A 12,262-nucleotide genomic window follows, 5' to 3' on the forward strand; every position below is an offset into this window, starting at 1 on the left:
ATAATAAAAAGTAAAAATTAGTCGGTTGCAATGGACAACCTTTCTAGTCGGTTTATTTGTGGACAAGTGGCTTTATCTTGTTAAAATGATGGATTACTAATATTAAATACTTAAGTGTATCTGAACGTGACAGCAGTCTTTAAACAACGAATGAAAACACGGAAAAGAACATGTAATTTAAACAAAATATATCTTCCAAAGATATCACAGTAGACATTAGTTTAGGAATACATCTTCTACTTTAATGTTTTTTTTCTGATGTTCTAGATAGAAATAATAATAATAGTTTATACGTTTTTGCTGTAAAATTTTCTGACGACTCTGCCTATTACCTTGCATGTCGAAAGAAAATGAGTGTCAAAAAAGAATGTCAATTCTGTGTGTTTTTCAAAATTTTGAATTCATGTTATATGAACAATATTAAACAAGTTAAAAAGCAGGAAACTCGACCGAGCCGAACTTTGAATACCCTCCACCATTTGGAACGAATATGGAATTTTTCAAAAAATAAAATCTCTAAAAAATTCTGTTAAAATTTTAAAAATACCGAATATAGCCGTTATATTGGGGTCTATACGACGAGGACCCCAACTTACACAGGTATTGTTTGTCATAAGCCATTACCATATTCAAATTCGAAACTTGAAATAAACGGTGAATAATATAGCTAATAGCATATTGTATTTAGGGAGGTACCGTTATATCGGAGCTGTGCGAAGACCTGGACCAGCATAGGCAATTTTCTGTCACAGGCTGTAGCATCCATTACGAACTTCAAATACGGCATCTCAAACAATTTCGGTGGGAGGTACTGATATATGGGGCCTAAACGAAGACCTGAACCTGTATAGACAATTTTCTGTCTTAGGCTGTAGTATCTATTACGAACTTCAAATACCAAATTTGAAACAATTCCGATGAATAATGTCGCTAAAATCATTAAAATACCGAATATCGGGAGGTACCGTTGTATGGGGGCTATACGAAGACGTGGACCTGCACAGATAATTTTCTGTCTCAGGCTGTAGTATCCATTTCAGACTTCAAATACTAAATTTGAAACAATTCCGGTGAATAATGTCGCTAAAATCATCAAAATACCGAATATCGGGAAGTACTGTTTTATGGGGGCTATATGAAAACGTGGACCTACATGGCCCATTTAAGAACATAACCTGCCTACGAAAAATAGCGTGATTACAACAGACAGACGGACATCGTTAAATCGACTTAGAATTTTACGCTGATCATGTATATATACATTGTTGGGTCTGACATGAGTATTTCGAGGAGTTACAAACGGAATGACAAAGTTAATGTACCCTGCATAGTATGGTGGAGGGTATTAAAAGGGAAACACGCAGAGACATTCAGAAGCCCTTCACATAAAATGTATACATATCCATTAAATTAACATACCTGGCCGATTTGGTCCATTAGTTTGTATTGATTCAATTGTAGAAAACTACCACTCTGCTCTATGGAGATACGTCTGGATTCCCGCAAAGGTGGTCTTCGTCTGGTCGATCTTGGACTACTATAAGGGCTAGCGTATGGACTATATGGTACGTTGGGGTATATTGGGCGAGATTCTAATGATTGTGTCTTCGCAGGCATTCCACATCTGTTATTTGGTTCACCTACATCTAAATCTGTCGTCAAACAATCATCTTCAGTGGTATGCATTGTATGTTGTTTGTCGTCATCTGGAAAGATCTTACTCTGATGCTGCAAGGGCTGCTGACTATCCTTATTGATCTCTGACAGTTGGAAAAACATATGATCATTTTCAATATACGAAATGGATGGCAGATCCTGGCCAATCTCGAATGATTGAGATTTTGAAAATAACGATTGCCTTTGTTTTTGGTTCAAGCAAGTGGATTTGCAATTAGTGCAATGTGGGGGATTGGTATTCAAATCATTAGCCAATGATATTTGATATTTTCTGTCATTGTGGTGGTTGTGGGTAAGGTTAAATTGTTGATTTGCAGGCGATAGACATGCATTTAAATAATTAACATTTCGATGTTGGTTTTGACATGCAGTAATGGATGTAAATTTATTTGCGGGCGCCACATAATTTGGCGGAGAGGCATTTTTCCCACAATTAGTGTTAGTAAAAGCATTACCTGTATTGGAAACAATTTTGCTTGGTCGTGTGGCTATACCATTTGTGTTAATATCACCATCGGCAGTCGAATCCGTGGAAGTGCTAGAACTGAGTGCACCATTATTTTGTTTTTTTCTATAGTTTACTGATAATGTTCCAACTTCGTCCAATGCGTTTCTGGGACACGAAGCGGTTTCGAAATACATATTTTTTAATGTCTCACAAAGACTTTCTTTTGATGTTTCTAATTTTAAATTAATATCACAACCATTTCTAACATGTCCTACTATATCATTTGAGTCGTCGTCATCAACATCATCATTTATCTCCGTATTAATTCTATCGTCCGTTATGGCAGAATGTTTGTGTGCGTCACTAGCAGAGCGGAACGATGACTTGTTTGTACAATATTGTGCGCTATCATCAAAATCTCCCGTCAAATTGCTATTATTTTTAGAAACAGGTTTGGCCCCAAGACTATTCGTTGTTTGTTGTGTCTGCAACATCTCTGAATGCTGCCCGGTATCACCATTAACAGATGCATGTAGAATCTTTTCCCGAGCATCTTTATTGTGCAGATGACCCTCCATTGTGATTTAAGTGTTTAAAAATAGCGTCATCATAATATAGGCTTCTGAAAAAAAAAATATTTAGAAGACAAAAATATTGTATATGTTATCACCGAGTTTAAATTTAATTTTATGTATGTAGATTAAGAAATCAGTAATCTATTGAACACACTTTCAACACAATTGTATGTGTAAGAGGTCTTTGTTTTTATACTTAATTCCAATTATATTTAATAAAAAAAGATAACACTTTACAGAACATCAAGAAATTATCCCAAGAGACATGTAAACAGCTTGAGCAATTTTCACCTATCATAAAAATATATCACAGTCGGTATTGGACTGGACCAAAGACAAAATTAACGAGGAAATCATGCAATGGAAGGAATCCTTATATGGAGGGCTCACTGCTATACCGAACCAAGTCATAAAAAATAAAAATAAAAATGCCGAAACTAGTGCCAATGTCCCCGCAGAGGGCAACTCTATTTACTCTGTAAAGCACAATGTCAAAAAGTGTTTCGTTCCAAAGATAACGGTAAAACACCTAAGTCAACGACTGTCATTTTCATTTTTTTAAGCAAAAATGAACCAAGTCAGTGTTTTTGGAATATTAACAAGTTAAAAATCAGGAAGTTCAGGAAGGAAGCCGGGCCGAGCTTTGAATACCCTCCACCATTTGGAACGAATTTAGAATTTTTCAAAAAATAAAATCCTTAAAAAAATTCTGTTAAAATTATAAAAATACCGATTATAGCCGTTATATTGGGGTCTATACAACGAGGACCCCAACTTACACAGGTATTGTTTGTCATAAGCCATTACCATATTCAAATTCGAAACTTGAAATAAACGGTGAATAATATAGCTAATATCATATTGTATTAAGGAAGGTACCGTTATATCGGAGCTGTGCGAAGACCTGGTCCAGCATAGGCAATTTTCTGTCACAGGCTGTAGCATCCATAACGAACTTCAAATACGACATGTCAAACAATTTCGGTGGGTATTGTACCTCGTCAAAATACCGAATATAGGTACTGATATATGGGGCCTAAACGAAGACCTGGACCTGCATAGACAATTTTCTGTCACAGACTGTAATTCCCATTACGAACTCTAAATACGTAATTTTAAACAATTCTGGTGTATAATGACGCTAAAATCAACAAAATACCGAATATTGGGAGGTACCGTTATATGGGGGTTATACGTATTTCGCATTTAAAAGTTACTGAGTGAACGATGTGGTCGATCCGAAACTATTTCATCTTAGGACCCCATAAGCATAGTAGTACCAAAAGAAATTATGAAAGGCAGTGCCAAAAAAAATCTCCCAAAAGAACTCACTGAGTAACTATTACCAGAAAAGTGATTTCGATTGGTAAAATACTTATTTTGGTGTACTTTCAATGGACACCCATATTTAAGAATTTTATGCACACATTTTTCTTTCCGTCGTGTTTATTCAGTAGTGATAAATGCCTGCAATATTGCACTAAATATCTGAATTTCAATCCCATTAATAGCGAACATCTTTACAGTGGCCAAAAATATAAATATTTTATGTTTGGTCGGAAAAAAGCGGCACCCTGTGGTCTCCTCCACTGTTGTGTAAATAAAAAAATTAGTATAGTTTTGAACGGTGTGCGTTATGGCAGCATAAACGCTCTGTGTTTTTAATATAAAAATACGAAAATAGATGTGCTCGTTTTACGCTATCCCATATATTAAGAAACAACAAAATAAGAACACTTCCAACATAATGATGACGTTTGTAAAAACGTTTTTGTGCCTAATTCTTATGTGCCACATCGATGCTCTGAAACCTCCAATAAGAATAGGAGCTCCAGCACATTCAGTTAGTGGTGATCACATTTCATTGGAATTCTATGCAGCCCTCAAGAATGGCAATGACAAGAAGAACAATTTGCAGAGGACACTTCAGAACTTTATCGAAACCCTTCAGAAAAATCTATCTACATCTGATATACTCAACGTTGGGGGTAATAACCTCGACTTGGAGAGTGGAGCAGATAAACTAGCGCGTCTTTATGGATTGGCCGATTACTTTGAATATGCATCGGAAATGGCCAGTTCGTTTGGTTGTGTCGCTGAAAACTTCTTCGAGGTGGCAAAAAACGAGAGTGTAAATCTATTGCAAAAACTTCGTCAAGTGCCTTCTGCTCAACGTTATTTACCCACTAAGGTAAAAATGCGTCTGACGGATTACTTTGCAGAAATGGAATACTTCCATGTCATGTTGTCAGAGGTAATCGATGAGGCTCTGGAATATATTGTTGATACGCTGCGATCAACACAAACTATTTTTATGCGCTATGCTGACGTACAACGAGAAATACTGAGAATGTGGAACTTGCGACTAGACGACTGGTGTATAAATGCCTATGTTGACTTTCTTCAGTTTTGGTCGACAGAAATCTTTAAATGCGCTTCAAGAAAGGATTTAAGCGTTGCCTACGATGTGTACGCCACAACTGAAACCACTACAACACACATTATGCGCCAACTAGAGTTTCGAATACAACGGTTGTACAATTGCTTTATATTCGGGGGATACCAGATAAGATGTACGTTTTTGTATAACCCAGAGAGAGATTTTCACGCGCTTTTTTCTAAATTGGAAGATCTGCAACAGTATCTGGACATTAAAATCAAAAGGGGTCGTATACAAGTGGCCCGAACTCGACGTCTAAGTGAAGGTCAAAAATATGAAAAAACTTATAAGCAATGCATACCGAAGAAGTTCCCAGAAAATCAAATGGCTGATAGCTTGAAGCAATGCTTCTATTTTTAAAAGATGCATATTAAAAATGTATTTTAAATAAAATTAAGGTCACATGGGGTCAAAACGAGTAGTCTTTAAACAATTCTAACCAACCTTACTTAAATTAAGTGTTTAATGTAAATTTTTCAGAACATAATAATATACAAATAAATATCTGTTTGTAAATAACATATGTTTCAAAAATCTGTTTGGTTCAAAATGATGGATTGCAATTGAAGCCAACCTAATAGCTGTTGTAAAATTTGCCTCTATTTCTCACACTATATTTAAGATAAATTAATGACATAGACTCTAAGATGGTTGATTTTTCGCATCAAAAAAGGTCCTGTTTTGATATATGTAGCAGGTTTTAGTTATTGTGAAGTTTCCAGAGCACATTTCTTAACGAATTAACTGTGATGTAGTATGTATGTCTCCCTAGTGACATCTTGATATCTTCACTAACCAATTATAATGGTTCAAACTTAGCAGTGGTACCGATATATATTATTAAGATACTTCGCTCCAGATTGACTATAATTTCCATATTATAAGTGATTGGTAGGTACAGCAACGTGGCCCCAATTTAATAAGGTTTAATTCCAGATTTTATCATGTAACGGCACAACTCAATTATTAGGACAGTAAAGGTCAAAATTTTCCAATTGATGGGATATAATTTATAAAAATTCTCCATGCAAACTGATTACATACGATTAATTTTGCTATTTATTTTGGTAAAACCCTAAATATTCTTACCCTTACTCACTTTCATTGACCCCAATGCCAAAATGAAGATTTCAAGTACCGTTCTTTCAATACTAAACAGAGTATCATTTAGTATAGCTCTCACGCAAATACACATTTCGAAAAACACTTGCTTCCCCAACTTTTTTTTCTAATTGTCATCAGGATACAAAGTGGTACCAAATATATGCTTTTTAGTACTACACCTATAGCTGGAATTTTCCAAAAAAAAAAAAAAATAGTTTATACCACAACTCATCAGCGACCTTAATTCTGAATTTCAGAACAATTGATCAAATTTTAATACACTTATAGCTCTCATTCCCAAATACTCTGCCTTACTTCACCCTAAACCTAAAAATTAAAGTTCTTGGAATTTACCAAGTTATCAATTAAGAATTTTTAATGGACTCATTTGGTAAGATTTGACGTGGGTGGGGTAAAAATCTTGTTACAACAACCGATTTTTCCTTTATGGTTTCGAACAAAATTGCAAAATTAGTAGATTCTTGCAAGTTCTGGAACAAAATACATGTGTACATTCCACATTGTAATCGAGTATCGACCCATAGCCACAGTATAGAAAATGCATATATTATCCTTAGTGGTAATAAAATCAAGGGATTTAACGTACCGAACACAATTTTCTTAAACCATCATGTTGTGGCAAAATTACAGCACAGCCATTGTTGTCAAAGGAAACAGTGAGCAAAACCATTAAATTAGAGCGAATTTGAAGTGTTTGTTTCTGTTTGTCTCTTCTGGACGTTTCCACACGGTTTGAATGTCGTAGCAATAAAACCATAATTTGTCAACAGTTATGACCTTCTAGAGACAACTGTTACGGTACTGTTATAGGAAAACGTGGACCTAGATATTATGAACTTTAAATACCAATTGTTACAGAGTGTAATACCAATATTTAGGGATGTTAAAAGAAAAAAAAAACAATATATATATATATATATATATATATATATATATATATATATATATATATATATATATATATCATAAGTATTGAAGCAGAATTAAAAAAACTCAATATTTCAGATTTAAAAAAAAAATATTTTATTTTTGGGTTTTTCTTTTTAGTAGATTTTAATGTATGTGGGTTAAAAATATATTATTTAGTTCATTGCAGATATATGAATATACTATTTAAATAAATTAGTTTCTATCTCATCCCGTTGTCGTTTCATATCAATCATAACAATGGCAAAGCAGTTCTTGGTGTAAATTATTTTTATAGGTAACATATTATCAATGAGATGCCGCAGTTGGATTGTCCTGATCACAATATTGCTTATATTGTCGTAGGCTACATTGATACAGGGAACTAGGTAGTTGGTATAAGAGCCGCTGTCTTCGAGACATGTTTGAATGCGATCTATAACATCAACTATTATGTTCAACGACTCCGTTAGAAGGGAACTAGCATCTTTACACAGGGTTTTTAGGGGTTTCATAGATATTTTGCAGCAATTTTGCAGTTCATCATTACTATGTTGTATAAACTCATCAATGACTTTGCAGCCTTCCTTATAAAGCTGGGAATCGTTTACGGAACGCAACTTATACTTTATGTGAGCCGTCCACCAATCATATTCTTCTGTATTGTTCATCAAGGTTTCGTTCAATTGATTAACAGCCCACTCGAAATGCTCGTCAACACTTAAAGCCAAATTTTTAAATTCAACTTTAACTACGTCCAATTGATGCTCCACATCTTCAAACATTCCCTTCAACAATTGATCTGCCGTATTAATAACCTTATTGCTAAAAATGTCCACAGCGTATATAGTGTAGTTTCTAAGTTTGCCCAAGAAGATATCAGTATCACTCGATATTTTAGGTACATTTACAGCAATGTTTTGGACAATGTTTTCGAGAAGCGCTTCGAATTCAATAAATGTGCGCCACAACGTTTCAGTCAACTTTTCGGATCGTATATCAGACGATTTTGATATATGAGTTTCGATAATAATAGTGTTAGTTGGAATGTGCGGTTTTTCTTTTACACCTCTAATTGAACGATATAAAAGGTGATTATATTCAAATGACACACTTGTGGTAAGTAGTATCAGAAATGTTAAAACAGTGAAAAGTGATCCGCTGCCCATATTACTCGCTTTAAATCCGCAATAATGACTGACCATTTACATTAAACATTTATAGGGTTACAAACGAAATGTCTTATCAATTTCGAAGTGAATAGACAGGGCATAGACCTTAAATGTTTCCGATTAAATGCAAAAGGCCGACAAATGATAATTTGCACACAGCCACATTTAAACAATTGCAATCATACACACATGAAACTACATAGGAAGTGTAGAACGAAAATGAGTAAGCACATGTACACACAATAGAAAAATAGATGGAAAGTAACTAAAAGCTTTTAGGTAGTGATACCGGAAAGAAACTATTTTATTCGCCTTCTCCAGCCATGCTTGCAAATGCAAATTTTAGACGATGTATTTTCCCTGTTTCTATATTTATATTTAGCGCTTAAGATTGCGGCGCGGAATCTACGTATTTTACACAGAAAGAAAGAAAACTAATAACAAAATAAACTTGATTTTACCTCTTGTTTAGCGAATGCATTTTTTCGTCTTTCACGAATCTAATTTTTTTTGCAAGTTCACATTTTCGGGGATTAGTAAAAACTATGTATTTTCAAATTTTTACTCGAAACGCGTCCGTTTATAGGTTTTATTTTAAATCCGGGTGGAATCTGAAATGTACAATAGTAATGCTTTATTTTGCATGATTTTTTCCATTTTGACTTACTTTTTTCTAAAGTACATTTGTAGTGTTTTTTATACCCTCCACCATACTATGTAGGGTATATTAACTTTGTCATTCCGTTTGTAACTCCTCGAAATACTCATGTCAGACCCAACAAAGTATACATATTCTTCATCAGCGTTAAATTCTAAGTCGATTTAGCCGTCCGTCTGTCTGTTGTAATCACGCTATCTTTCGAACAAATTGAGATAGAAGGTTAACATTTTGCACACATATTTATTTTCCAGAAGGCAGGTTAAATTCGTAAATGGGTCCACGTTTTCATATAGCCCCCATATAACGGTACCTCCCGATATTCGGTATTTTGATGATTTTAGTGACATTATTCACAGGAATTGTTTCAACTTTTGTATTTGAAGCTCGAAATGGATGGCCTATGACAGAAAATTATCTGTGCAGGTCCGTCTTCGTATAGCCCCCATACAACGGTACCTCCCGATATTCGGTATTTTGATGATTTTAGGTACAATACCCATCGAAATTGTTTGAGATGTCGTATTTGAAGTTCGTAATGGATGCTACAACCTGTGACGGAAATTGTCTATGCAGGTCCAGGTCTTCTCACAGCCTCCTCCCTATACACGATATGTTGATGATTTAAGCTACATTATTTACCGTTTAATCAAGTTTCGAATTTGAATATGGTAATGGCTTATGGCCTATTTAGGTCCACGTCGTATAGACCCCAATATAACAGCTATATTCGGTAATAATTACTTTTTCAAAATCGATAATTATTTTTTCAAAATCGCTAAAAAATCACGAACAAGGAGATCTCATTGCAAAGATTCTCAAATCGGGAAAAATCGAAAAGAAAAAATTTCAAACTTTTGTAATTTGCTCATGTTTTCACAATTTAAATCATATAAATGTACATCCCAAATCTACGTTCCCAACCAATATTCTCTTGGGGGTTACACATTCAATAGAATACATAATTTTCTTTTCTGACCACACATTAGCTGTGAAAGTGGACTTGGGGATACTCCAATGTGGGGACCTTACATAATAAATTCTTATCTGTATGATGATTCCCTACGCCAAGGTAGCATATATACAATTTTTTAGCCAAATCAATTGATTAATGTAGTCAAGGCCAATATGGGCCCTACTCCAAAAATTTCAAATTTTATGCGAAGAGGTTCTCTACCCCCTTAGAAACAAATATGCCAAACAAGGGCCAAAAAATGAAAAAAGTGGCCAAGACCCCAAAAATAGCTTAAATCATACGTTATATAAATATAAAATCGGGTTGTACCCTTATCCGTCTGTTATCATCGATATCATGACCTGCAAAATCGATTTAAGGTATCTTGAATGTTTGGGAAGAGTTTCTGGAAGGATAGAAATCCTTTTCTTACTAAGAGTCCCATTCGCTCTACTATTTTCTCCCAAAGAATTTTGGATTTTGACCTCTCATTGGACAGATTATTGTCAAATGAAAGAAGTAGGTCCACGCTTTGAAATGAACCCCATTAGGCTTTTTCGGTAATTTTTGTTTGTTTAAATCTGTTTGATGACGATGTTGGCCCTGGAGTTGAAAGGTAGATGTCAGATAACATCGAATTTCGCACTTATTTCATTATTTTGCTGAAAAATTGTATATAGTGAAAAATTATTCTTTATTTTGTTCACAAAAAAATTCACTGAATTCAATATGATAATACAAATTAAAAAAATGACAAAGAAGAATAACAAATTGAAAAAATCTTCAACTTGTTCGCTGATTTTTTACAGCAAATGTTTAAAGATCCTTACAAAGTTTGTCAATAGAATGTACTATTATTTTAAAATTCGATTCAATTGAAATTTTTTTTCGATTTTTTCTCAATTTGATAATTTTTGCAATGAGATCTCTTTTTTCGTGCTTTTTTAGCGATTTTGAAAAAATAATTATCGATTTTGAAAAAGTAATTATTACCGAATATAGCTGTTATATTGGGGTCTATACGACGTGGACCTAAATAGGCCTTGTTTGTCATAAGCCATTACCATATTCAAATTCGAAACTTGAAATAAACGGTGAATAATGTAGCTAAAATCATCAAAATATCGTATATAGGGAGGAGGCTGTTAGAAGACCTGGACCTGCATAGACAATTTCCGTCACAGGTTGTAGCATCCATTACGAACTTCAAATACGACATCTCAAACAATTTCGATGGGTACTGTACATAAAATCGTCAAAATACCGAATTTTGGGAGGTGCCGTTATATGGGGGCTATACGAAGACGTGGACCTGCACAGACAATTTTCTGTCTTAGGCTGTAGTATCCATTACGAAATTCAAATACCAAATTTGAAACACAAAAAAATTCACTGAATTCAATATGATAATACAAATTTAAAAAAAAATTGACAAAAGAAGAATAACAAATTGAAAAATCTTCAACTTGTTCGCTGATTTTTTACAGCAAATGTTTCAAGATCCTTACAATGGTTGTCAATAGAATGTACTATTATTTTAAAATTCGATTCCATAGAAGCTTTTTTTCGATTTTTTCCCGATTTGAGAATTTTTGCAATGAGATCTCTTTTTTCGTGATTTTTTAGAGATTTTGAAAAAGTAATTATCTTTTAACTGTGTGACCGCGTTAAATTATTTCGATATCATCTATTCCGTTTCGCCACCACATAATTCGGTACCACATTTCCATGTAACCCGACATCAATTTCAGTTCTCAAGAAATCAAGTCAATAAAATGAATTGGTATTAATATTCGAATTCAAAAATAAAATATAACAAGTTAAAAAGCAGTAAGTTCGGCCAGGCCGAACTTTGAATACCCTCCACCATTTGAAACTAATTTGGAAATTTTCAAAAAATAAAGTCCTTAAAAAATTCTGTTAAAATTTTAAAAATACCGTATATAGCTGCTATATTGGGATCTATACGACGTGGACCTAAATAGGTCTTGTATGTCATAAGCCATTACCATATTCAAATTCGAAACTTGAAATAAACGGTGAATAATGTAGCTAAAATCATCAAAATATCGTATATAGGGAGGAGGCTGTGAAAAGACCTGGACCTGCATAGACAATTTCCGTCACAGGTTGTAGCATCCATTACGAACTTCAAATACGACATCTCAAACAATTTCGATGGGTATTGTACCTTAAATCATCAAAATACCGAATTTTGGGAGGTGCCATTATATGGGGGCTATACGAAGACGTGGACCTACACAGGCAATTTGTAGTATCCATTACGAACTTCAAATACCAAATTT

General features: G+C 34.2%; 3 protein-coding genes across 11 annotated transcripts in view; 1 reads left to right on the forward strand and 2 right to left on the reverse strand.

Moving 5' to 3' along the window:
• Nucleotides 1–12,262, reverse strand: part of LOC101894121 (calcium/calmodulin-dependent protein kinase kinase 2) — a 162,939-nt gene that overhangs the window by 104,450 nt on the left and 46,227 nt on the right. For 5 of the 9 annotated variants that reach the window (XM_059122820.1, XM_059122819.1, XM_059122821.1 and 2 more), the window contains one exon: nucleotides 1,420–2,747. The exons of 2 other annotated variants lie outside the window; for them this stretch is intronic. In XM_059122820.1, the coding sequence (XP_058978803.1) occupies nucleotides 1,420–2,703 (1,284 nt within the window). In that variant the 5' untranslated portion in view covers nucleotides 2,704–2,747. The remainder of the gene's footprint in view (nucleotides 1–1,419; nucleotides 2,748–12,262) is intronic. 2 more of the 9 variants (XM_059122823.1, XM_059122822.1) reach the window with 2 other exon arrangements.
• Nucleotides 2,865–5,659, forward strand: LOC101892929 (uncharacterized). The gene has a single exon (XM_005189838.4). It carries the CDS (start codon nucleotides 4,385–4,387, stop codon nucleotides 5,498–5,500), a length of 1,116 nt encoding a protein of 371 aa, XP_005189895.1. The 5' UTR covers nucleotides 2,865–4,384; the 3' UTR covers nucleotides 5,501–5,659.
• LOC131802478 (uncharacterized) lies at nucleotides 7,271–8,388 on the reverse strand. Its single transcript, XM_059122828.1, has one exon. It carries the CDS (start codon nucleotides 8,374–8,376, stop codon nucleotides 7,375–7,377), a length of 1,002 nt encoding a protein of 333 aa, XP_058978811.1. The 5' UTR covers nucleotides 8,377–8,388; the 3' UTR covers nucleotides 7,271–7,374.

Source organism: Musca domestica, unplaced genomic scaffold (assembly GCF_030504385.1).
Source record: "Musca domestica strain aabys unplaced genomic scaffold, Musca_domestica.polishedcontigs.V.1.1 21, whole genome shotgun sequence".
Lineage (NCBI taxonomy): Eukaryota > Metazoa > Arthropoda > Insecta > Diptera > Muscidae > Musca > Musca domestica.